At 34.6% G+C, this 25,782-nt stretch overlaps 2 protein-coding genes across 5 annotated transcripts; one reads left to right on the top strand and one right to left on the bottom strand.

The window, feature by feature from the left end:
- Positions 1–20,163, top strand: LOC120259892 (HEAT repeat-containing protein 6). 2 transcript variants are annotated; one of them, XM_039267352.1, is made up of 28 exons: positions 1–214; positions 281–373; positions 1,402–1,577; positions 2,363–2,636; positions 2,709–2,776; positions 2,864–2,933; positions 3,018–3,371; positions 7,154–7,233; positions 7,701–7,752; positions 8,002–8,155; positions 8,976–9,063; positions 9,233–9,329; positions 9,402–9,492; positions 11,035–11,132; positions 12,084–12,281; positions 13,479–13,739; positions 15,151–15,246; positions 15,368–15,462; positions 15,730–15,793; positions 15,895–15,982; positions 16,057–16,130; positions 16,919–17,030; positions 17,123–17,187; positions 17,448–17,521; positions 18,224–18,330; positions 19,005–19,123; positions 19,207–19,284; positions 19,724–20,163. In XM_039267352.1, exons 1-28 carry the CDS (start codon positions 41–43, stop codon positions 19,970–19,972), a joined length of 3,549 nt encoding a protein of 1,182 aa, XP_039123286.1. In that variant the 5' UTR covers positions 1–40; the 3' UTR covers positions 19,973–20,163. The 2 variants fall into 2 exon arrangements, with proteins under 2 accessions (XP_039123286.1, XP_039123293.1); XM_039267359.1 differs by lacking the exons at positions 1–214; positions 281–373 and having other exon boundaries at positions 1,505–1,577; positions 2,349–2,636.
- Positions 20,164–21,161: 998 nt separating this feature from the next.
- Positions 21,162–25,575, bottom strand: LOC120265689. Of its 3 annotated transcripts, XM_039273641.1 has the most exons (5): positions 25,537–25,575; positions 25,361–25,438; positions 25,147–25,259; positions 23,668–23,837; positions 21,162–21,810 (listed from the first exon to the last, which is right to left on the bottom strand). In XM_039273641.1, exons 2-5 carry the CDS (start codon positions 25,395–25,397, stop codon positions 21,405–21,407), a joined length of 726 nt encoding a protein of 241 aa, XP_039129575.1. In that variant the 5' UTR covers positions 25,398–25,438; positions 25,537–25,575; the 3' UTR covers positions 21,162–21,404. The 3 variants fall into 3 exon arrangements, with proteins under 3 accessions (XP_039129575.1, XP_039129587.1, XP_039129580.1); XM_039273653.1 differs by lacking the exon at positions 25,537–25,575 and having other exon boundaries at positions 25,361–25,525; XM_039273646.1 differs by lacking the exon at positions 25,537–25,575 and having other exon boundaries at positions 25,147–25,267; positions 25,361–25,499.
- Between the last annotated feature and the right edge of the window lie 207 nt (positions 25,576–25,782).

The following is a 25,782-nucleotide window of genomic DNA, read 5'->3' as shown; positions in this document are numbered from 1 at the left end:
CTCATTGTTTCTTGGTTTTTTGAATGAGAGCTCTCCGACGATGGCGTCTCCATCGCCCGACGTGCGATCATGGCGGACGTCGTTCCTCACACTCAGAGACGAAACCCTAAACCCTCCTCCTCCCTCTTCCCTTCTCACTCTCCTTCAGAACGTCATCCTCTCCCATCCCTCCGCCTCTCTGATCGCCGCTGCCGCCCAATTGCCTTCTCACGAGGTAAATGCGGTTTTCTTGGTTTGTATTTCTTTCTGAGAAATTCTAAACTCTCTTTTGCGGCTTCAGATCACTTCGGATTTGGTGCTTCTTGCTGGGCTCGCGTCTGCTACATTGGAGTGCCCTGATGCTGCTGCGGCTTCACTCCAGATCTGTCACTTGGTAACCTCTATCCGATTTTCTTTTGTTGGAATAAGGATTCTGTTCCTTGATTCTTGATGTTCAAAATGGGAGTGGTTACTGAATTTTCCATATATGGAGCATCAACTTGGGATTTTGCTGTTCACTTCTTGTTTCAAGATTGATGAATGTTATCTTCTTGCTTTTTTCCCCTCCTGTACAGGTGCAATGGTTTGTTTTACTTGAATGAGTGTTAAGTTACTAGATCCAATAATAATGTCTTGTTGGTAGATGTGATTCTATGGTGAATGATAATGTTTGCCTGCAATTGTACATTGAGTCAGCTATAAAGAATCCTACATTCTCACTATTGTTTTAAACATAGAAACCCTCAGTTGCTATATCACTCTTTGCTCATATCTAGCAGTGACGTTTTTCCCAATATGTGAGTAATAATATGCTCAATGATGCTTGCATGGTGAATATGCTTGAAGGTTTTATGTAATTAACAAGTCCCATTTCTTTTCTATTTTCTTGTACGTACTTCTTGTGCTCTAGGATACAAATGTATCCTTTCTTGTTGTGTTGACAGTTAAAGTTTTTTTGGTATATAAATGGCAGCAATAATTTAGCATTGAACGTTGGGTAAATCATTAACTTTTTTGAATCTTATGTCCTGTTTTTATTTATTAGTGTGATCAATACGGAAAGTATATTTGCTTGGCATGTTTAGTCTTTTGACGTTTGGGAACTTTGCATTCTATGTGTTCAATTATTGTTTAAGGGTTTTAGAGTAGTGTCTTGTGCCTAGTGAGCGGCTCTAGAAATTTGAAAGAGACACCATGAGTTCTGATACATATTTATCAAATGTGCTTAGTGTTTATGAAGTTTGATCATTGATATCGTTGAAAATGTTAAGATATGACCAAGTTGCTTTTCATACTATACATGATTGATGGGTGTATATAGGCTGTCTCTGCTTGTAATAGCTTTTTGCCTAGATTCTTAAGTTAATGTTTGCATCACAAACTACTTACTAGTTGTTGTGGTCTCACTATCACTTGATGCAGATTCATGATGTCACTTGTAGTATTCGTCTGGAAATCAACTCATCATCATGGACCATTATACTTAACTTCTTTGAAAAGCTCACAAAGCAGTTGCTGTGTGAAGCTGATGCAGTTAATTTTGCTAAAGTGCGCACTGCTAGAGTTGATGTGATATCTGAGATTCTAGAGATTATCAGGTTTGCTATATCAGCTCAATTCTTTTAGTAATGTGATCTACCCACTTTGTTTGTGGTGGTTATATGAAAATTGCATATTATTAGGGTTGTAAATGGATAGGGACACCTAATTCCTATCCTTGGGCCAAACCTGAGACCAAACTGTCAGTTCAAAATTTTCTTATTAGGCTTATGCTTTAGTTGGCCGCTATTTATATTCATCAAAATCACCTAACCAAAAATAAAGGTATGGCCTGGCTTATTTTGGTTGTTCTAAAACCACTGTGGTCTGTGGACCATCTTAGCTATAAAGCTAATTTCCTGAGGTGGTTTCCACAAATAGTTTATTGTTATATCTTGTATATGTGGTCGTCTGTTATTGGTCAACTATAGATAGTGTTTGACCATGAAATTGAGAAAGAATTGATGCTGTTTATACGATCCCTACCATGGTTACAGTATTGTGTTAAGAAAATGCCATCATTCAAAAGTTATGCTAGACTTTGTCTTCAATCTACCTGTTAGATCGTGAATAATTCATTGTTTTTGGCATTGAATACTGGTCAATCATAGAAAGTGCCTACCCATAAAATTGAGCTAGAATTGACGTTGCTTATGCAATTATTTTCTTACCATAGTTATAGTTTCATGTTAAGAAATTGCCATTATTCAAAAGATATGTTATACTTTGTCTTCAATCAACCTGTTAGATCATGAAAAGTTCATTGTTATAAGAATATAATCTTCTAAAAATTTCACTATTTATTAGGGTTCTGATTTTTAAGTGTTAAGTTTTCAAATTTCAGGCATATTTATAGAGGTTATGGACCAAAGAGTTCATTATCAGACAATACAGAACTAGTTGGCATTGTTCTTTGTCTTATTTCATGCTTGCACACTGAGCTGCTTACAATACATCAGTCAAATTTCTCTCTGTCACCTGCCACTGATATCAGAGTAGTATATTCCACATCCAAAAGTTTGTGGGAGATGCAGACTATTGCATATGTATTAACAGGCGAGGCCTTATCAAAACTTGGATCATCTATTTCAGCAAATTTGTGGCACTGTGTACTTGAGGTGAGGAATGGATTTTTTTTTATCGTTCCTTTTTTTAATTCTTTATTCTTTAAACATCTGAAACTTAACTAGGGTTTGAGGAAAGCTATGGATTTCTTGGCATCAAAGAACTTGATTATCGAAGACTATGTAATGTCAAGGTATCAGTATTAACATTTTCCAATCTCATTTGCCATGTAGGAGCCAGAAATCTAGAACTTTAAAATTCATCATATTTTTGTGTGCAGGTTTTATGCCACTCTTCTCCATTGTTTGCATATGATTTTATTGGATCCAAAAGGATCCCTCTCAGGCCATGTATGACCTCAACCTTTATTAAGTTAAGGTTTTATTGCATCAATTTGGTATTAATAAATTTATTTTTTCTTTATGAACTGTAAGGTGGCAGGTTTTGTGTCAACATTGCAAATGTTTTTTACTTACGGCCTCTCTAGCAGATCCTTCTTAGTTCCTACAACCATTGGTTCAGTTAACAAGGAAAATGGTACTTCAAACCATAAATCTAGATTTGTGGAATCTAGTAAAAATGAGCATGGTCGATATAAACCCCCTCACCTCCGCAAAAAAGAGACTCTCATGCAAGTTCCAAAATCCTTGAGTTCTTCAGATAGTGAACTCTCAAAAAACGGCTTTACATCATCTGATTCTGATCAAAGTGATGGTGATGGTTTTGCTAAATTTGAAGATCCCTTTCGAAGTTCTAAGGCTCGAATTGCTGCAATAAATTGTGTACAGGTGAAGTCTTACTATTTTTTGGTGTACATCTTATATCTGTTATTTCTTGTAAATCATTATCTGATATATATATATATATATGTCGGTGTGTGTGTGTATGTGTGTGTATGTATGTTTTGGACCTCATTATCTGGTATGCTAAAATTCCCTAGAGAAGGACCTGTCCAGAATATGTTAGCACGGTTTTTAATCAATGCCTGTGATGGTCATTTTTTTTCACATGAAGAACATGTTGTAAAAAATTATAGTTTTTTTTTCAAGTTCAAATAAATCCAACCTCTATTGGACCTTGTATTAGTGATCAATATGAGTGATTCTGACTATTATCAGAAAGACTTTCTTTGTCATGGGCTATTAGCAGCACAATGCTTGCCTTGAAATTATAAGCCAGGTGACTTATGCCAATTACATTTTAGCTTTCCATGCTGCATGTGTCGCACACCCAATTTTGTTAAAGTTTACTAAAAAAATTTTCAAGAATAGCAAAGTGACAAAATTACAATAGGTGTCTGTCCATATGTTCCACATCTGGTGGCCTGAGTCTTGATTCTCACATGAAATTAGAATGTCTTAGGCATTTTTGCCTGAATCTTAATTTTTTTGTGTTATCTGCTCAATTATTTAAGTCAATGGAAACTATTTTACTGGTATAGTAGTTCATTTGACTTGACTTTTCTTTTTTTGCATTCAATTAGAGTAATTGATAAATTAGCAATTTGGTGGTAGAGACTGAAAAACTAAGCTAAATGAACTTATGATTTAATTAATATGCACTTGTGCAGATGATGACTATGCTCACAGTTAAAAGCCCACCCTTATCCGTTATACAGTCAAACTACTAGTTTTGTGCTATATTTAGCCCTTGATTTGAAATTTTTTTTTGCAATTGGTTTTGTTCCAAGTTTCATGGGAGTCGGAAATGCTTCTTTTTATTATGTGCAAATCAACTTTTTTCCCTTGTTCATATGCCAACATATGGAATGTGTTGGAACCTTGGACCTTTACCCAAGATTTTGCATAATATACAGTCAAATACCTAGGTTTTCCCTAACCATTTCTTTCTTTTGGTCTTCCTTTAATATCATTTTTGTATTCTTTTTAGAATTTATTGGTCTTTACATTTGCCACATGATCAGATCTTAGTATCTTTTGACCTTTACTAATTTTGTTCAACCTTTGCAATAGCTATTAACTGAATTTTTACTTATTTAGTAGTATTGTTTAATTGCATATATTATAATTTGGGGAATTTTGTGAATTAATATAGTTTCTCATGTATTTTCCTGAATTGATTATCTCTCATATTGAAGGTCACAAATGTCAATAGTTGTTCTCGTTGAGGTATTTGCCGTAGAAAATCTAGATATATCCAAACTAGGATATTTAATCACAAAGCATAAATTCACATGTGGGTTTTTACTTCAGAGGTTGTGATATAATTCTAGTCCTTCCTAATGTAAATAAAATGGAAAGAAAACTGTTGAGGGTATCAAAATTTGGTATGCACGGCAGAAAGTAAATCTTATTTATCTGTAGTATGTGTGATGAATTGTGGATTTATGATTGAACTTTGTTTAAACTTAAGATTCTATAAGTAGTTGGGAATAAGTTGAAAGGAATATGACTGCAGACTGGGCCCAGCTTGCGCATGATCTTATTTTGGTTGATTTTTTTTTAATTGTTCCCTCAATAGGTCTGAAATATTGAAATATAAATTCCTAAAATCTACCAAGGGATGTTTTACTTTGAGATCCTTGAAATTGGTATCCAGCTCTGACAAGTTCCCCTTGCTTATATCCCGCAAGTGCACAGGTTTGTCGAAGTAATAATCCCGGGTGAGCGGGGTCGAATCCACAGGGAGTAGGGAGTAAAGACACTTAATTCGATTCTTAGCTATGTGGAATATCAACAGTGATAAGTGTGGAAATGATTCAATTCTCAACAATAAAAGCAACAAGTAAGAGAGTAAAAGTAAAGAAGGGGGTAAGGCAATCGATAAAGATGAGGTACTCGGATGATGCTTCACCTAGGATAATTGCTTCAAGTGCAAGAACTCTCTATTATGCTTCCTAATCAATGCCATGGTGAGTCGTGGAAATCCTTACATACATAGTCCCAAATCTAAGGTCAACTATGCCTAACTCTATATATGTCCCGGAGGATAAATCGAACAATCTCAACACCTCGCACTCGCATAGAGTTGCAATGAGCTCTAGGGATTCCAGGTGATAAATCTCTTCCTAAAAATAGACCTAACTCTTTGGTCCAGGCGGAAGGTCCCTAGCCACAATTAAGCCTTAGATACTAAGATCCTCTCAACGCTTCACTCCATTGCACGCGCAACTAGGCCCTAGCGGAGGTTCATCCCTTAGACCATTCACTCTATTATGGCCGCAAAGAACTCGAGGAACGGAGGTAGAATCTATCACATCGGAGGGGAAAGGGGATGCTCCTGTACCTCTCGACTGACCCTCTCAACCCTCTCCAACCTAGCTTTGTCTAACGCTCGTGGTGTGTCACTCACTCACAAGGTTGCCAACAAGAACTCTCAACCCGAGTGTCACTCTAGGGGAAATGTTCATACAATCAAGCATTCAAGGTTGGAACTCACAATAAACATCAATTTATTGAAAGCATAATAAAGAAGTTCAATGAAACGAATACATCCTAGGGTTCACAATCATCCAAGTACCCACTAGGGGTTTGGCTCTCCATGGAGCTTAGTACAATCAAAGAAATCGAATGTAAAAGCAATGAATCCATAAAGAAACCCCCTCGATGGTCGTGTCGATGGTCTTGTGGAGAGTCCTCTACTAGTCGTTCAAGGATTCCTTCGTCCGGTATAGGATACGCTTCGATCGAAGCTCCCTTACCAACCTTCTTCCTAATGGAATCACGATGTCGGAGCCGTAGAACCTTTCCAAAAACCTAGCCAATACCTCTCAAAACCCTAGCCGAAGCCCTCTCACAAGTTGGGGAAAAGATGGAGAAAAGAATACTGAAATCGGGGCTGAAATCGGCTTTAAATAGGGCTAGAATCGGGCGACTACACGGGCGTGTATGATGTCACATGCCCATGTGGAATTTCCACATGCCCACCGTGTGGATTCTCCTCTCGATTTCTGCCGGTCGTGAATGCGGTCTGCTATCAAAGACTTGCTACTGATGTTTTTACTATACTACATGCTACAAGATCTCTCGGAAATACTCCCGAATTCCATACTTTCATTGGGAGTAACGCAAAGCGGGCACACGCTTACGCTCGTGAATCACTTGCTTCTTCAATGATGTACATGTTGGTGGATCTCTTGTTCTTTTTATGCATAAGTCGGAATGCTCGAGTGTGACCGCCTTTTGTGCCCTCTCCAAATGAATGTGCTCACTCGAATCACGAGGAGGTTGGCGCACACTCTAGCATCTCACACCGACCCTATGTCTTCGCGTTTGAACCTTAGCAAGATCTTCTCTAAAATAGGTGCATTATGATCCACATTGGCCTATTTCCTTCATACTCGGCCTCACAACCCAACCTGCATAAAAGTAACATAAAAACACACATATTAATGTAAAAACCTGAGAAAAGTAATGCTCAACATAAGGAATGAACGCTTCGCATTCATATCGCACAAGCACTTATCAAGCTCCTTTTTTTGTATATGAGTTCAGTAATCAATTTTTTTGTCTTCTTAAGTTTGTGTGAGATTTTGATAACTTTGATAAGCTAATTGTTCATATGGTTGTTAAGATATGGTTTTGTGCCTTCTTCCAACTTTTTGCTTTAGGCTATCTGTCATGCTGATCCAAAGTCACTTACTTCCCTTTGGACAATTCTTTTGCCAGAAACTGATGTGTTACAACCAAGGTAATATTTTAATGGTTTCTCCTTATGCTTTTGTTTCTTCCTTTTCTGATTGCTAATTTTCCAGTTAGACTCCTTTTTTTCTTTTTGGTGGGAAAATTGGAAACCTGTATCTGTCACCTCTATTTTTATTTCATTTCATTTTATGTTCTTATCACCATGTATCAAGTTAGCCGTGTAGTATGGGCATTTGTATAACTAAAAAGGTGGAATACAAGTATCTGTCACTTTTATATTTTGATTTCATTTCATTTTTTGTTCTTATTGTCATGCATCAAGTTAACTGTATATATAGCATGGGCATCTAATCTATGTAAGAAAATGTAACTGGGTAATAGATTCAAATAACGACTACCTCTTATAGGTATTCAATTTCTAAAAGACTCCACCCCTAGTTTAACTTTCTTCTACTGGAATTTTCATGCTTTCTTCAGCCCTCACTCTTAATTTTCTTTTCTCTGTTTCTGCAGGAGATATCCAGCTACTCTTATGACATGTTTGCTTTTTGATCCGATATCCAAGGTAGTGTACTCTGGTTTAGTTGTTAGTGTCTTGTGAAGTATCTTCCCTTCGAATTTAATCCCCTGGAACTTCAACTTGCGTTCTGCATGGTTGATTGTTCTGCAAATATTGCACAACTTTGCTACATCTTGTTGTGCGCAGCCTTCATTGATACTTCTTGGTTGATCAATTTTGTTCACATCATTTGATTTCTTGTCTTTATAATATTGTGAATGTTGTGCTGACAACTTCTTCTGATCATGTCCGCAGATTCGAATTGCAGCAGCTTCAACTCTAGCTGCCATGTTGGATAGACACGCATTGTTTTTTCTGCAAGTAGCAGAGTACAAAGGGTCCATTAAGTGTGGGTCGTTTACCACCCTTTCTAGCTCACTTGGACATATATTGATGCAACTGCACAGAGGTATTAAGAGATTTGTAAATGTAATTTAAGGTTGGGTGGATTGTTAAACTTTTCAAAAAGTTACTACAAGATCTGAAGTTCTCAATTTTGAATATAATATAAGGTTGGGTAATTATTTCATTTGGTTTTAACATTTGGATAAGTGACTTCAAGTGGATAGTCTAAACTTTATTTATATTTGTGGAATTTGCTTTGACAAATTTATATATTATCAGTGTTATTTTGTTTTTATAATCAGGAGATTCAGTACTATGTTCTTGCTTCAGCAGGTGATGACCTAAACTATTTGTTGTTATGGAATGCGTCTTTACGAATTTACTTGTATTGACATTATCTAGATTTTATTACCAGTGCCATGCTCTTTCTTTGACTTATCTGAAATGACTTTCCATTAGAGATTCTAGCCTGTGAAAATATTAGTGTGTATGTTTTTTTGAGACTATAACTTTTAAGGAAAAAGTAAAAATATTAATTAAAGAACATTAGAGTCAAGAAGAGTATCAAGAAAAATTAAAATTAAGCAAGATCTGTTCCACTTCTGCTTACTTATTTTATAAAAATGAGGTCCTGCGTTGATCCTCTAAAAAAGCAAGAGGGTATTCATTTTTGACCATGAATCAAGTTTTTGGTTAACCATCTTTTTGGGTTGGTGGTCAGATCTATCTGAATAATGCCCCAATCTCATCTTGTCACGATTTTGTGAATTGTAGATTTTTGGTTGTAAATTTTTGGCTGTTAGTTTTTTCTTTGAGCTGATTTACTGTTTTTGTTTGAATGTACAGTTGTTAGACTGTGTTTGACCTCATTCCTTATGGTGCAGGTATTCTATACTTGATTCAGCATCAACCTCACAGTGGATTGTCGACACCCTTGTTCAAAGTTCTCTCATTTCTTATATCTGCTACACCGTATGATTCCAACTTCATATTTTTTGTCTTAGTGTTCCTTTCTTGTTTATGCTTGGTCTTCTGGAGTCATTTCTCCTTCATGGAACTTTATGTTTTTTTGGAAAATGAATAATTGGGGCATAGAAACTGTTATATATATATCTTTTTTTACTTGTGCTTTTATTCTCAGATATGCTCGAATGCCTGAAGAATTGTTACCAAGTGTGATTGTATCTTTACGAGCTTGGATGATGGAGGACCTTGCAAACAAGCATATTGGTCTTTTGGTTGGTTTGGTTTGACTTTTGTCTTGCAAATATTCTATTTTTTCAGTTCTGTATATATTGTCTCATGTACAGGGAATTGCTCTTAGTTGCCTGGAAGCTGCACTTTCTAGGTCACCTTCCTCTGTGAATGTCCTAAAAGTACTTGAAGAAGATATTTCAAAAGGTTCATCTTTCATTTGAAATGAGAATTTGTTTTTGATGAATTTGAAACCACAGCTTCAGTGGTGTAGAAAAGCATTGTCCTGCTCTATTTTGTTGCTTGTGCTTGCAACTTGTTATTATATACTGATTCTTTTTTTTAGACGATCTCACAATTCATTGTTGAAAGTCTTTTTTGTTTTTTAAGCATCTATTATTTATTGGTACAGTTTATATTTGATTTGTAGGTCAACTAATTCTGAAAAATATTTCTATCCTATTACTAGAACATTCAGTGATGTCCTCTTGTGGTCTCTTGTTAATTGACAAGTGAAACACCTGTGATCTAACGAAGACAAATTTTAATCTTCTTTTCATGAAGCATGGAGCTCTTGTAGTAATCTGATGGTGGGCTCTTGATTTGATCGAGTCAGTAGCTATCTAGGTTCTGACAGTCATAGAAAATCATTGGCACAGGAGCAATCAATTACATTTATCCAGACTTTTTTAAGCTGGTTTTTATCAATCCCTTTAGTGTTGCATATATTATTTAAAATATTTCCTCACCTGCGTCCTAACTTTCCTTTGCTACTCTTGGCGTTGTTATCTAAGTTTGTTTAGGCGTTCTCATCATATCAACATGAATGTAAGCTCCTTTATCTGAGGCATCTTTAAACATGGCAGTGCTTGCCCCATCAATCAAACTGGATGTTATTTTCTGTTGGCTGTGCGTTGTATGTTGGCGTAAAATATTTGTTCATCACATTCTCTTTTGACAATTGCTCTTCTTTACAGTCTTATTTGCTCATCACATTCTCCTTTGGTGATATTTTCAAGTTCCAATGTTATCCTTCCAGTTTTTTAATCAAATGTATACTTTGCCTCCTTTTAAATTCCATTTGCTTACCCTTAGACATGTTATTAGTTCACCCATTTCAGTCAGACTTTCACAATTCATTTTTTAAAATGCAAGCATATGTTATGCGAGGACTTGCTCTTGTAATTATTTTTGCTGGATCTCCTGTAGTCCTGTGCTCCTGAAAAAGCATTTAATCAGTGGCATGCATTCCACGCTTGTCATAGTACTCAATTGTGTTTTTTTCTTTTTTTCAGGAAGTATATCCATTATTTCCAACAGATGTTATCTGAATGCTTTCTTTTATAATACCTTCGTCATTAGATCATTTATATGTTGTTTTTCTAAGTTATGCTTTTATTGTTGACATTTAACACTGCCATTAACTTAAATGTGCAAATATTGTAGATTTTTTTGCAACCTTCAAATTGTGATTAAATGTTGGAAATTATGAAGTTTTCCTGAAAATGTTTCGTTATTGGATGTAAGTTTTTGAAGTGATGCTTGACTTCTTAATGTCACTGGATGTCACTCATTGAAAATGCAAGAAAAATGTGACGGGTGGAACACAATCAAAATTACATAGCATCTTTGGTGGCTGTGTTAACATTTGTGTGTGCATTAGAAGTGTAGGTGTTGGGTACTGAGTAATTATACATCATGGGTCAGATTATTATTTTTGGACACTTAATCTAGCTTTCATTAATGCAGATTGTGCCCATAGGCAGCAAGGATCTAGTTTGCCTCATATTCTACTGCAATTAACTGAGAGAGGGAGACATTCTTCTGTTAAATTAGAGGCTCTTCAGGTGATAATTGCTGCATATTCACTTTGGCTCGATGATTGCATTGTTTGTCTTTTCCTTTTATAGAGGGCTATGATGCGCAATGTTTGTTGATTTACTATTTATTATTTATTTTGATTTGAAATTATTTCAAAATCCCTTAAAATAAACGCAGGGTGCCAATCATTCATAGTTATCAAACTAACAGTACGTTAGTTAATGGTGATTTAAGTTATTCACGCTATAAATTTTTCTATCCTTGGGTCATAAATAATACATCAGAAATTGTTAACGTGTAATGTGGGAAACTTCAGAGCATTTTATGAAGTGAGAACATCATTTCTTCACTTAGATATTGACTCCTACTGTCCAGAAGCATGGTGTTTCGTACTTTTGATGTTAGCTAAATGTCGGATTATATGCTAATAATCAGATTATTATCATTATTGGAAAATACATTTCGCCTTCATCCTAAATGTTTCATTACACTTGTTCTTCTTAAACAGTTATTTTTAACAATTGTATTTATCTGTAGTAGTTTTTGAGTTCTTTTGTTGGATTTAAATTTTAAATACTAGTTTCTCAGTACTTTTCTTTTGGAAATGTACATGCTTTTGCCTTGTTACAATTTGACCATATCTTTTATCCATTTTAGGTTTGACTTTGCTTTTATCTTGGTTTATGAATCAAGGTGCAACTATGTATTGATACCCTATAGATTGAAAGTTGCAGGGTAAACCCTGTTTACTTGATTGACATGTTTAATCTTCAAGGCACCTTTTGTCTCATTTCTTCTGCTAATTTTTTAAATGTGGTATGGTATCATATAAGAGTGCCAGATCTTGCATAGAACCTTTTATGTTCAAATCCTATTTTTTCCATTTAGCAGTATAATGTTTTTTTCATGGTAACTTTCAATTTTGCTGAAATCAGTTAAACTTGACCCATCAAAATATCATTGTTCGTTGCTCACAGGTTCTCAAAGCATTAATACACAATTATCCAAGCTTAGTGACAAGAGTGTGGGAGTGCATCTCTTCTGTTGTGTACAGTTTATTGCAAACACGCAGCACTGATGAATTCAGTCCTGAAATCTGTTCTGCTTCATGGAGGGGAGAAAGTGGGAAATCCCCAGGGTCAAACATCGAGAAATGCACTATGGCTGGTGTTAAGGTTAATATTCTGTCTCACTTTGTGGTTCGAATCACTTTTATTCTTTACCTAAAATGAATCAATATTTGTGCGGTGAACATCTTGGTAGAAATGGGAAAAAATAACATGCTGTTATTTTGTATGCTGAGAATATTACCATTTCTATGCAAATGGAGGGGTTTGTGCAGGAAAAAAAATTTAATAAGATTTGTAAGGAACTGTAACAACATTTTTGGAGAATTATAGGTTATTCAAGGGGTAAATTATGATGGAACCATATGCCATATTTTTCTTCAAGTGTACCTAGTTCGGCAATGTTTATTCTATGCTTTCAAAGTTATATCATGGATTAAATTCCAATATCTGTATTTAAAAAAAAAATTGGTATGGGTTATCTAAAAAATTGTACCTCAGAAATTAAATTCCAATATTTAATTCTAATTTATTGACAAATTTATGTTCTACTCTACACTCAACTTTTCGAGTTAACACAACAGTCCACATGATTGTTCACACATATCTGAGCCAATTTGCCATGGTAGAGATTATTAAATAATCTTCTTTCTCTATTGAAAAGTTTATTTGTTTAAAATTATTCAGGTCATTTTTGGATTGTCAATTAGGGGGCTATGGATATTTAATTCTGAACCTCTAGACAAAAGTCTAGATAGTAAGAATATGTAATGGATGACTGAATGACAATGAGTGCAATCTAAGGGTTATACTGTAGTCTAGAAAGTTGCCATTGTTAACACTGTCATCTTTCAAACTATTGATTGTGATGGGGGTAGGGAGTATATCACCCTCTGTGGTAGTTGGAACTTCTTTTGATTTTGGAAGAAACAATATTCTGGATTGTTTAAAAGCTTGTTTATATTAGCCAAGTTGCCACTTGGCCATGTAATCCTGTGTTTTTATTTTAGCACATATTTAGTTTTGAGATGTCTAAGTACTGAAGACCATACACATGTGTTGATGTGGTCTTCTTTCCTCTCCTTTTCCTTTGGTATTGGTATTATACTTATGTTTGCGATCACAAACCAACATGTTTTCTCTTGTGAATGACGTCTCTTAAAGCAACAATTTGATTTAGTTTGAGATGGTAAATGTGTGATTTGATATCAGCTGTAAATTAATTTTCTTTTTTACTTCCAAATCTATCATATATATACAAGCTTAGTTTCTGATTAAGGCATATGGTGCTGACATGTGATTCAGGTTTTGGATGAGTGTCTCCGTGCGGCGTCTGGCTTCAAAGGGACTGAGTTAACAGACGGCCTTGAAGAATGTGGATCACTTGATATCCAAATCCTTTCTGATTTTCGCCGAAGAATAAGGGTTTCCTCTGCTCCATCATATGACCTCAATGGTCTTGAGGCTTTCAAGTGTAGTATGGAAGGCCATCTATCTGGAAGTAACCTTTGGTCTGAGGTGATCATGAAGCATCTACCTCTGGCTTTATCACATAGTTCCTCTATGGTGAGTCAATTTTTTTTTACCATATTAAAGTTGTGTTTAGTTGGTGAGTTAGATTGTGTGTCTAAGGGAATCTTCTCGAAAATTAGTTCAGTGTGAAAATTTATATATGAGCTAACTACACTTTTTAACTTAATTAAAACTAGTCAAAATTAAAAAAATTTAAACTTAATTTTATTTTCTTAATTGTAACAAGTTTTTATGAATATTAATATTTTAAAATTAATTAATTAAATTAAATTGTTAATTTTTATAAAAATATGAACGGGATAACTTAGGGTTGTTTGGTTGGAGAGTTTGGCTAACTCACCAACCACCAAACAAGCTCTTAGATGTTGGTTGTTCTAGACTGTTTTGAAGGACTACCCGGGTAAATTCTACTTGCTTGTTGTTCATGATTTTGACAATATTTTTGAGAGCATGGGAGCATGGGCATAACTTCAGCATGTTCCCTGCCAATTTGATTTCAGCATGGATTTTTTTATTAGTAATTTGTGCAGGTGAATTCATATAATGAGGAATGCTGGGATTTGTACATATATAAAAATTATGGAGTTATATGTAAATATGGCTTATGCTTGAGAGGCAGTTCATAAAACACTAATTAATATACTACCTATAAAGTTATGTGTATATTGTTTTATCGTGCTAATATCGCGTTTAATCACTATATAGGTTCTCGTCACTGTGTGCATGCTACCCTCTACAGTCCTTACCTGTTGTTCTTTACTAGATACAGCATTAAGTTTCTACATGGCTTTGAGCCCGAGGTTGGCTCTAGTCGTGACGGCATAGAGATGGGCGAGTGTGATTACATGACTGAGTGTACCTGACATATTAAGTAGTGACCAACGACTCGATCCTCGACTAAATACGAGGATTTAATTAGCATTTCCATAAAAATATTTGGCAGAAATGCGACTGTAGCGCCCAACTTGACTAAATATGAGGACTTAATTGTACCTAAAAGTATTAGAAGGACTAAAAAGACAGAAAGTACACAATTATAGGGACTTGTACGGCAATTAAACCTTTCATGTTTCCTAGGAAGTATTGTATCCCAAATTGAAAAGGCAGCCCCTCTTGCCTTGCAACAGATCTTTTGCCCCCATTTGTCTTTTTCTTTCATCAGTTCTGAATTGTTGCATTTATTTTCATTCATGACTTGTTATTGCTCTTTATCTTACTTTCAGCAATGTTGCCTACATGACTGATTTATTTTCTGGGCTGCCTCTTTCTCCAGGATTAGTAGTTTGAGACTTATTATTTTGTTACTGTTAACATTGTTTTCAAAGGTTCATATAGGAAGTGAACTGATGTTTTATTTCATCCTGAGTGGATATTGCACATTACATCCAGATACTATGTATTTGTTTTATTTGATGGATAATTAAATATTATACTGTCGTTTCAGGTGAGGGCAGCCTCACTTACATGCTTTGCTGGACTGACTTTACCAGTATTCTCATCTTTTACTAAAGAGAACCAGGAGTTTGTTATTTCTTTATCTGTAAGTCATTGCATTTGATTTATATCTTTTGTCATTAACTTTTTTTTTTTCTGTAATTGAAGAAAAATAAATTAATGTGCTATTTGATTCTTCTGACCACTAACTAAATTTCTCCCGTCAGATCTCTGCAGCACGGAATGATCAGGTTTCACTTGTAAGATCAGCTGCTTGTCGTGCTATTGGTGTTATCGCTTTTTTCCCACAGGTTGTTTCATGGTAAATTGACTTATTGCATAAACTTGTGGTTTCATTTTTAAAGATTTTCTAACCAACCAACTGTTCCTTCATTCAATAATTTGAGTTGTTGACTTATTGCATTTATTTGTGGTTTCATTTTTAAAGATTTACTAGCCAACCAGTGGCTCCTTCATTCAATAATCTGAGTTGTTGACATATTGCATTAACTTGTGGTTTCATTTTTAAAGATTTACTAGCCAACCAATGGGTCCTTCATTCAATAATCTGAGTTGTTCAATTTACCAGTTCATCGGTGCTGAATGAGTTTATCAGAGCAGCTGAGTTTAACTCACATGATCCCACCACCTCTGTATTATATTCTACCTCTCACTTTTTTCTTCTTTCTAGTTTGGGCTTTTTTCTTGTTTATTCATTTAACTAAGTTACATAATGGTTGAAACCAATATTCAGGTCCGTATAACAGCTTCATGGGCGTTAGCCAATATATGTGATTCACTTCGTCAGAAAGCAACCACATCTCACTCTGAGTGTTCTTCAAGTAAATAAACTTACCTTGATCTAATATTTTATTTTTAGTATCATTTTTTTTAATCTCACATTTGACATCTGCAGCCCTAAAATTGGATCCTGAATCTATTTCTGTTCTTGTTGAGAGTGCTTTAAGGTTAACCAAAGATGGTGATAAGGTAAGGTTGTCAGACCCACATCTCATCCTAAAGATTTTCTAGCTGTATGTTTCAGTTTATGGATTTCCTTCTTCTTTATGTTGGACTAAATTTAACTCTTGCTTTATATGTGAAAAGTTTTGTACTTATGATTTTGTTTCCATGCCTCGGTTGTTACTCAAATTCCCTATCAATAATGGATTAGATGTATCAAGGTACTTATTTTTAACTTCACAATTCTGCTTGGGCAAACCTTTCTGCTTGTGAACGAGTATTTTAAGGATATTTTTACATGCCACCCCCTCATTTTCTAGAAGCACCTCATAACCTGTCAGTTTTATTTTACTTGCAGCCCCTGGAGCAACTTTTAATGTTTTAACTTGGGTTACGGGACACTTAAACGAATTTTTTACTTCTTTTTCCCCCGTTTTTTGCGATTCATGGTGGATGAGGTTAATTCTGATTTGTTTGTGTTCACTGAACATCAATGTTTTACCTGTTCGTTGCAAGTCTAGGTGTATAATATTGACCTGATATTATCTCTTTTTCTTTTTCTCGTTCTTCCCCCTTTTTTCTTTTGTTGTTGTTCCTATTATTGTTATTGTTGTTGTTGTTGCTTGATTTCTTTCTATCTCTGTTTTTCCGCTGGTTTTGCCACTTTTCTGCAAGTCTATGATGCATTAGTCGTTTAATTGATCTCACAGTGGTACACAAACTTTAACCTTATTGGAATTCTAGTTGACATTGAGAATTCACGTGTTTGTCATTGTAAACCTTTAGCAATTCTTTTTATTTTTTTTATTTGTCAGATCAAATCAAACGCTGTGAGGGCTCTTGGGAATCTTTCAAGGTTTATCCAGTTTAGTGATCATTCTTCGCCGAAAAATTTGACATCGAACTGCATAAACCTCTGCGACTCTGGTGAGGGATCAGTCAACTATTGGATAATGATTGTAAAGCCAACTTTGGGTTGAGGAGTTCAACTGATGCTTTGAAAGTGTCTGCTTTTATAGATTCTGACTGGCTGGAAAGAATGGTGCAAGCATTTGTTTCATGTGTAACCACTGGAAATGTGAAGGTTTGTTTTTTATCCCATCATATTGGCAAGCAATAGTTTTTTGAAAGGAGCCATCATTAGATGAAACTTCTGCTGTCCTTTGTTTTTTTTTTATTTTTTTTTTTTTTTTATTTTTTTAAATTATTTTATTTTTTATTTTTATATCAACAGCGGTCTTTCTGTTTATCTTTTTTTAATATTTTGGGAAAAATTTTACTTTTCCCAGTGATTTTCTAATTATCATTATAATGTTAATATGGAATGCATTGAATTTTTTCCAGGTCCAGTGGAATGTTTGCCATGCTTTGGGAAATTTATTCATGAATGACACAATGAAGCTTAAAAATATGTCTTGGTAACAGCTGCTCTCTTTTAATCAGGAATTGCATATGTTCAACAGTAAACTAGCAAAGCTTCCATATTCTGACTGAGACATTTCTTCTTCTTTTTTATGGTTGTAGTTGCGTTAGCCATCTGTTCTTTCTTGGCCAAGACTGAAAAATTACACAGAATGTGATAACGAAACAATATTATCAATTGAAGTGCGCGCGCACACACACACACACACACTCTGACTAAAAGCTTTAGGATATTGGTAAGAAATGCTAGGTTGCATTAAGAATATTAGAATTGCATGAGACACAATATAATGGATATGATCTTAAGATAAAGTTGGGTTAGTCAAGAAAGTCACTAAGGCCAGTTAGGTATTCATGTCAATAATGAAGAATAAAACTGGAGGTGAGAGCACCATTATCAATTGCATCAGTTATCTCATCAAAGTTTTGTTCACTGCACCTGTCCTTGTCCTTCTGGTCTTTTACATGGTCTCTTCTTTCCGGCAGTGCTGGTCTTCTGTCCTAGTATGTACATTATAGTTAGGATGCTCACCTTTTTTGGGAAGTGGAGAGTTTGCATTTCATTTGTTCTATTGTATTATATACCAAATGAGTTAATGAGTTATGGGATAAAAGTTTATGATTACAGATTGGCAGAACATGCAGAAATCTCTTTTCTCTTTATTTGAATGCAGGACTAACCCTCATCAATTTGGCAGGACATCGGCCGTTTACAGTATTCTTTTACTACTGCTACGTGATTCCACCAACTTTAAAATTAGGATACATGCAGCCGTTGCATTATCTGTGCCAGGATCAAGGCTTGGTAATCAACTACTGTTCTCCTGATATGATCTTTTTATATATATTTATTTTGATATGCATGATATAAGACATGGCTTTACTTCAAGAATTTTCTATCAATATAAAATATAACATATTATTCACTGTTCATGTTGCAGATTCGATATGTTAACTTGATTGATTATCTCATTTAGTGTTTTCATGGTTCTTCTGTCAATATCATATTTTCACTGTTCTGCTTAGCATGTAGCCTAGAGATTGTATGTTCGTCTCTTTATAGTCCAGTTTGGTATGTTCTGCTATTATCTAAAAAAAAAAAAAGCATGCACTGAGGAAATTCATCCTGCATGGACCCAATAATTTTTCCTTTTACCACTGCTAAATGAGGTAGAGAATATGTTTATCTAGCAGACTTCAATCATTTTGAGAATATTTTAAAAAGCTAATTAGCTGTATTATGCTTACCTGAAAGTCTTGAGCGCAATTTAAGGGCTTGTTATTGATTGTGAATTCCATGAGAGTGATACTATGCATTGTCCTCCTGTTTGTAATGTTGCAGTAATATTCTTATATATAATGTTGTAAGCTTTCATTATTTGTGCATTAATGCATACTATTGATTTCCCCTACTTTCATTGAACATAACGATCAACTATAATCATATCATTGTTGTACTTTGTTATTTGTAAAATGCAGATTATGGAAACTCATTTGCTGATGTTGTTCAAAGTCTAGTGCATGTACTTGAAACATTAAATTCAGATCAGACTTCAACACCATCGGGTTTCAAGTACAAGGGAAGTCTTGAGAAGCAGGTTGGATTTGTGAATCTTAACCCATGCATGAAATTATATGACATTCTTTCCTTGGTGGAGTTGGTGAATCACTGATTTTACAGGTTACTTTGACCTCTTTACATGTGCTTGGCTTTGCATCCAGTGAGGATGATCAGGCTTTAAAGGATTTTTTAATCAAAGTAAGTGAATTTTCTCCTAGGATAAGCTTTTTTCCTTTAGCTGCTATATATTCATATTGTCTGCGACTTATAACTTGTGATAGAATGGATAGGTACACAAACAAATCAACTCTTACAAAAACCCTGTGGTACAACATTTATTTGTTTACTTAGTGTAGTATTTGATACACATGCTTGATAGACGGTATTTAAATCACCTTTGTGAGCTGAAAAAAATCATATTACAGAAGGGAAACAAACAACAAAATATTATTAAGGTTATTTTTTCATTCCCGGCCATAGGCATTAGAGTTTTTGCCAGCTTAACAAGTAATGAGAAATATAATATATTTACTCGGAAAAGAATGTCAGTTCTAAGTTTGTAAAATTCATAGCTATGTTGAGTAATGCAGAGTTAACATCTTGTTATGCGTAAATTTGATCATGTATTTAATTGTAGAAAGCAAGTTTTCTGGAAGACTGGTTCAAACTCCTAAGTGCTTCCCTGATGGAGGTTGCAAATCAACCCTCATCAAGTAAAGAAACATCCTCCGTAGATCAAGAGGATATATACATCCCACACGCTCTAAAGAAAACCAAGTTACTGGCAGCGGCGAAATCCTTGAGCAATATCTATACCAGTAGTAAACGGCAAGGCCTTGCTCAGAGATTTGTGAAATATGTTGATAACTTGGCGGAGGATTCGTGATCAGTGATCACCTTGCTAAACCACCATATTTTATGTATGTCGTTATAAACCACCATATTTGATGTATCTCGTTATAATAATTCAATGTTCTTCATGTGCTGTTGTCCACTTCATGAACACTGATTTCAAGTCACACATTGTATTTGTACATATGTAGCTACGGACCGTAATTATCTCTTATCTCTCGTGCATGTATATGAGCAATCAGTGGCCATCTATGCGAGTGACCCCACCCCCCATTAATATTTGTTTTGCTTCTTTAGAGGGTTTATGGTTGTGGAAACCTTTACTTGTAATAGAAGCAATTTTAAGTTAATCACGTGCAAGTAAAAATTATGTATTTTAATTTACATTATTGTTGTTTGATTTGGTGTAATTAAAAATGTTATATTTACTATTATATTGTTTGGTTTGATTTAATTTGATGGATATTATCATCATGAAATAGTAAGATTATCTCATTATTTATGATTAATATTAGTTATTTAATATTTTCTATAAATTTTTAATCGGGGTAATATGTTTTAATTTTATGTTTAAAATTAATTAATTAAGTTGAAATGAGTATATGCTTAACTATATTAAGCAAAAAATGACAATGAGAATAAAGCTTTAAATACAAGAATCTCTCGTTAATTTACACCTAAAATGATATGAGACACAGAACTTTGTTCTTTACTTTGCACCAGGAGTTGATTTGGTTGTCTCAAATGATGCCTTGAAGACCTGGAAATTTTAGTATGCTAATTGGTATACTGAGAGGGTGGTTTTCATTTTAAAGAAAAACTCTGATAGAAGCTCGCTTGCTGGCTGAAAGAACCCTGCCTTTGTCTGAAAACATAGACAAAACTTATCTAATTTGAAGTCTATGATGAAATGAGCAATCAGTGGCCATATGTGCGAGTAAGTAACCCCAACCCCATTAGTATTTGTTTTGTTTTTTTGGAGAGTTTATGGTTGTGTAAACCATTACCTGTAATAGAGGTAGTAACTCCAAGAAGCAATTCTATGACAGTGCTAGTATTATTGTAGTCAATAGTAAACAGAAGATTTTAGTAGCCATTGTAAATAGAAGTCAGTGATGCTTAGCCGGCGGACAATTATTATTAAATATGGAGATGATTTGATGAAAAGCTTACCACTGTGTGTGCATTGATCATTTTATCCTGAAGCTCCTGAAGCTCATTACTGATACAAAACAGGTAAGAATGCATTACAAATTTCATCCATGCACACTCACTGGCCTGTAATAAAAATAGTGTGTACATTAAATCAGTCAGCATTTCATAAAATACTGTTTCCTTTTTCATCTAGCATTTGAGATAAACGTTTGATTTACAAAATTTCCTATAATAAGCACACTCATATTTAGGCTTCTTGAAGCCATTTCTCTAGCTTGGCCTCTTGGTCAGATTTGAATTTATCAAAAGTATCACCCAACGCTGCGGGTGCGCCCGTCATCATCTCGCAAATGCCTACTACTGGACTCTTGCTCCTCATGTTTATCATTTATAAAATTGCTTGATAAAGGCAACTCTTCTACATCAACATTAACAAGATTCTGATTGGTTCCACAATCAGTTGCAGATGTTGTAATCTTATTTGAAGTATGAGAGTCAGCATTAGGCTCAAATTTTACGCTTTCAAACGGCCCCTTGTTTGGGGGAGACCATTTGACGCCAGCAACTTTCTGCTTCGCTGAATTGAAGAAAGTGGAGATGTAATTACGTCCACTTTTACTGTCATCCTGGTTACTGCCTGCATAAGCATCAGAATCTGTTGCCCAGTTTGAACTGCTTCTGTCTGTATAAAAACCAGACAATGGATTTTGGATCAACCTGGATCAGATTCTCACAATACATCAGCTGATACTTAAAAAAACTAACTAGCTTGTTCTAGCTTTTAACAACTTAAAATAATGATGCATTGTAGAAAGATGATCAATTAGTAATTTCTGGTACAATGGAACAGCCAAGACCAGACTTCGTGCAAACTTATTGAGAAAGATGTCACACACAATCATACTGATAACGGAAAAACATAATTTGTAATGTGATAATCAAGACTTAAGTTCATGCTGGCAGTTCAAAAAAACAAAAATACAAAAGATATATACATATACATATATGTTCCATACGGTCCTTTTTACTTCTCCCATTTTAGAGGTTCTCTTTGGTCCTTATTAGTTGGCCATTTTGAAAATTTGTGAAGTATTAAATATTATTATTATTTTTTTCAAATGTACCCTTTATATTTAATATACTTCAACTCCCAATAAATTATAAATGAGAAAGACTGTAGTTCATGCAAGTTAATTGAGATAGCATAAACACACAACCATCAAAGTGAGATTAAATGCCATTACAAAGTGAATGGTGTTAGCGGTGATATTAAAAGCGCAAAAAATGCTCGCTTAAGAGCCCAAACGACGCGAGATGAGACTATAGCACCTCATAACGAACTAGGCCAAGCACCATCAAAAAAGCACTGCCTAAGCAAGCGCTTCAGCTTCAGCCCAAGTGCAGGGCAAAAAAAAAAGGCAAGAAAAGTCCTGCCTTTGTTAGTTTTCTCTTTTGTTTTATACATTTTTAAATGCTTTTTAGGAAAAATATATTATAAAATAATAAATGTTGTTTAAGAAATATAAACAATTATACTTGAAAAGTGTAGTTATCTATTTTTAAAAAATAAATTAAAGCAACTTTTTGGAATATAGAGAGACCTTTTAGGAGTGAATAAAACAAAGAAATATATTTAAAAAAAAACAAGAACTTCATAAGAAAAGTAAAGCAAAGACTAACAGGGTTAAGAGTTAGATGATGATTAGACTAGAATTAAGATTCTAAATTGGGTCTTACGTACTAAACTAGAAAGTTTGGATTGTCTTTATGGTTTTATGTTAATAATTTTATTTTGGTTCTTCAATATTTTGTGTAGATGATTATTATATTAATTTAAGTTCAATCTTATGCAATTCCAATGTTCTCTATATACTTTTTTTGAATAGGGCTTCATGTTGCTCAAGCGAGCACCTCAGGTGGCGCTCACCGTCTTAAGTGATTTACTTTCTCATCGCCTCAAGGGCGCTTAGCACTTTTAATTACACTAGGTGTGCGCCTCAAATGATTTACATTCTCATCGCCTCAAAGGCGCTTAGCGCTTTTAATTACACTGGGTGTTAGCAGATCTATTTATCCTTAAAAAGGATTTGACTACTACAATATAAATATTTTGCAAAGTTGGAGGACACAACAATGAACATCAACTCCAAATCTTTTGACATTATTATAGATTTTAGGTCAAACTCTTCATATCTTCTGCTAATATAGGTCTCCGTTCTATATTCTGTAGCTTCAAATAAAATATGGAGGTAGTAATATTCTGTAGCTTCAAATAAAATATGGAGGTAGTAAAGGATGAGCATCTAAATTGTAAATGGCAAAGAAACAATAATACATAACAAATCAAGGACTTAGATAATAAATAAGAAGGCTAAGTGGCAGAAATCCCAACCAAGCCTTCATGTTGAAAAAGCCTAAATGAAGCAAAAAGCCAAGGCATAATAATTGTCAAAAGGTCCAACAACAGTTATGACAGGCAAAAAATTATACAAATTCATTTAATATTCAAAACAAAGAAAGAAATGACTCCAAAACATATCCTTCAAGTAGAGGAAAACAGTAAAGGTATCTTACCCTCTCTTTGGTTGCGATGTTGACATTATAAGTAGAGATCTATTTATGTCTTGAATCATGTCATTAGCAATAGAAAGTCCACATTCTGACATTGAATTCACAACATGGATGGAGTCCTCAATATCTTCTGTATGCAAGGTTACTTCATGTATCTTCTCCATGACCTTGTCCTGAGAAAGTAAAAACACATTTATTTGTCTTATGATAAGCTGGATGAGAAGGACATGAGACAAGTAAATCATGCATAGCAAAAGCCTGTACAGTATTGATCACTCATGATCTTTACAAAACAAACCATAGTAGTTAAACTTGCAAACTCATTACAGATATTTTAAAACAATCCTTTTAACAAATGTAGGATAAAAAATATCAATCTAGTCAAATTGTTGTCATTAAGGTAATTTGAACCTATATAAGCTAGCTAATATACCATCAACATACATAGGTTCATGCTATCAGATGACAAATTGACGCTAGTCACAATGTCCATACTAAAATGGAGAAGGAGCTTAAGAAGCAAGTGGCACTGTGGCAGTCACTTCAATTAGGCATAAGGTTAGAGAGCATAGCTGCAAAAATAGAATGCCTACAAGTCAATAACTATGATGAGTTGAAGGTAAGATGAAATGGAACCTATGAAAAACAAAAGATCAACTTGTTTTGCAAGCTTCAGAGCATTAGAAATCCACAAAAAAAAAAGGGGGAAAAAGTGTGAATGTGCACATTTCGATCATTTCCCTTTTGTTACAACATTTTACCCTCATGGAATTTTGACTATTTCCTACATTTCATCTTTAATTATATGATTTAAAATTAAAATATAATTCTGTGTTTAATCTGCCCAAATGAATCAAGATAGCGAAACAACAAAATATATATCATATGGGTATCCACACAACTTTTTCAAACTTGATAACATTTGATACCACCCCAACAAAGGGCAAAGGCAATTATGATGTGGAAGTAAAAGATCCCAGAATCTAGTAACTACCAATTAGAATTGGTTTAAAGTCAAATCTTCAAGAATCAGTATTTGATACAAGACCAAGACAATCAAAGCAACATACAATCATTACCATATGTGCAAGGAAGTTACTTAAAGGTATAAAATAGATTCCTCACAGGGACGATATACTAATAAACAATCACCTTATTCTCGAGTACCAAAAACTACAATTTTATTTCAACAGAATTCTAAGTTAAGCAACTAACAAGAACAAGTAAATCGCATATCTATAGTAAATCATTCCACAAAAAATTAGACTGATACTGACAACGCTAGTACTTAATTAACAATGACTTTCAAGAATCAGAATAAACGCTTTTGATTGACAATAAATTTCAAGAATCGCAATAAAACCCTTTTGATTAACAATAATTTTCAAGAATCACAACAATCCCCTTCTGATTAACAAGTAAACTATCAACTCATATGAATCAACATACAAAAACAACAGAAAAAGAGAAGAACAAGGGTACCTTGACACCAAGGAGGTAAGGCATGGAGGTCTGGGCATGCTGCTGGACAAAAAAGAGCCCAACCGAAGGCTCGTTGGCAAGATACTTGATCATCTCGTCTACGCCCTCCTTCACTGCACCCCTGGAACTAAAAACTCAGTATCCTCAAAACGAAACATGGAAACCCTAAATCCAAATCAAAAGAAAAACTTTGGAGAAGAAGAGGATGACGAACCGTCCATGAAACCATCGACGGGGGAGAGATCATGCATCGTGGAGCTGGAGAGAAAGAGATCATCACTGATCGATGATCCTTCGAGGAATAAAGAAGAAGAAGACACAATAAATAATGAGAAGAATAAAAGAGGCGGTTGGGTTTGTAGAAAAAAACAAGCGTTCACAGAAGCCTACCTTCTAGTCATTCATGGATGATGCTTTTCTTGGTTTTTTCCTCTTTTTTATTGGTATATATGGCTAATTATATACAGGTCCCTCACGTATTTTTCTTACTGATAAGTCCCTGGACTTTCCTTTCTGGGTTTTTTTAAATGCCGTGAATTTTTTTTAATATACCTTTTTTTAAAAAAAAAAAAAAATTTGACTTTATAGGGCGTGAGAGGGTGATATGGGAATTCTATTTGCTTGTAAAAATGACAA

This window comes from Dioscorea cayenensis, chromosome 1 (assembly GCF_009730915.1).
Source record: "Dioscorea cayenensis subsp. rotundata cultivar TDr96_F1 chromosome 1, TDr96_F1_v2_PseudoChromosome.rev07_lg8_w22 25.fasta, whole genome shotgun sequence".
NCBI classification, from domain to species: Eukaryota; Viridiplantae; Streptophyta; class Magnoliopsida; order Dioscoreales; family Dioscoreaceae; genus Dioscorea; species Dioscorea cayenensis.
The sequence above is the reverse complement of the archived record's forward strand: the minus strand, read 5'-3'. Positions and strand labels throughout refer to the sequence as shown.

Bases quoted from the DNA above. Each gene is read 5' to 3' on its own strand.
- LOC120265689 (XM_039273641.1), bottom strand. From the start codon at position 25,397: ATGCATGATCTCTCCCCCGTCGATGGTTTCATGGACG. The intron at 25,260-25,360 runs GTTCGTCATCCT...CCAGGGGTGCAG, and splicing joins CGTCGATGGTTTCATGGACG to TGAAGGAGGGCGTAGACGAG. The intron at 21,811-23,667 runs GTAAGATACCTT...AATCTGATCCAG, and splicing joins ACATCGCAACCAAAGAGAGG to GTTGATCCAAAATCCATTGT.
- LOC120259892 (XM_039267352.1), top strand. From the start codon at position 41: ATGGCGTCTCCATCGCCCGACGTGCGATCATGGCGGACGTCGTTCCTC. The intron at 8,156-8,975 runs GTATTAAGAGAT...CTTATGGTGCAG, and splicing joins ATTGATGCAACTGCACAGAG to GTATTCTATACTTGATTCAG. The intron at 17,031-17,122 runs GTGAGGGATCAG...CTGCTTTTATAG, and splicing joins CATAAACCTCTGCGACTCTG to ATTCTGACTGGCTGGAAAGA.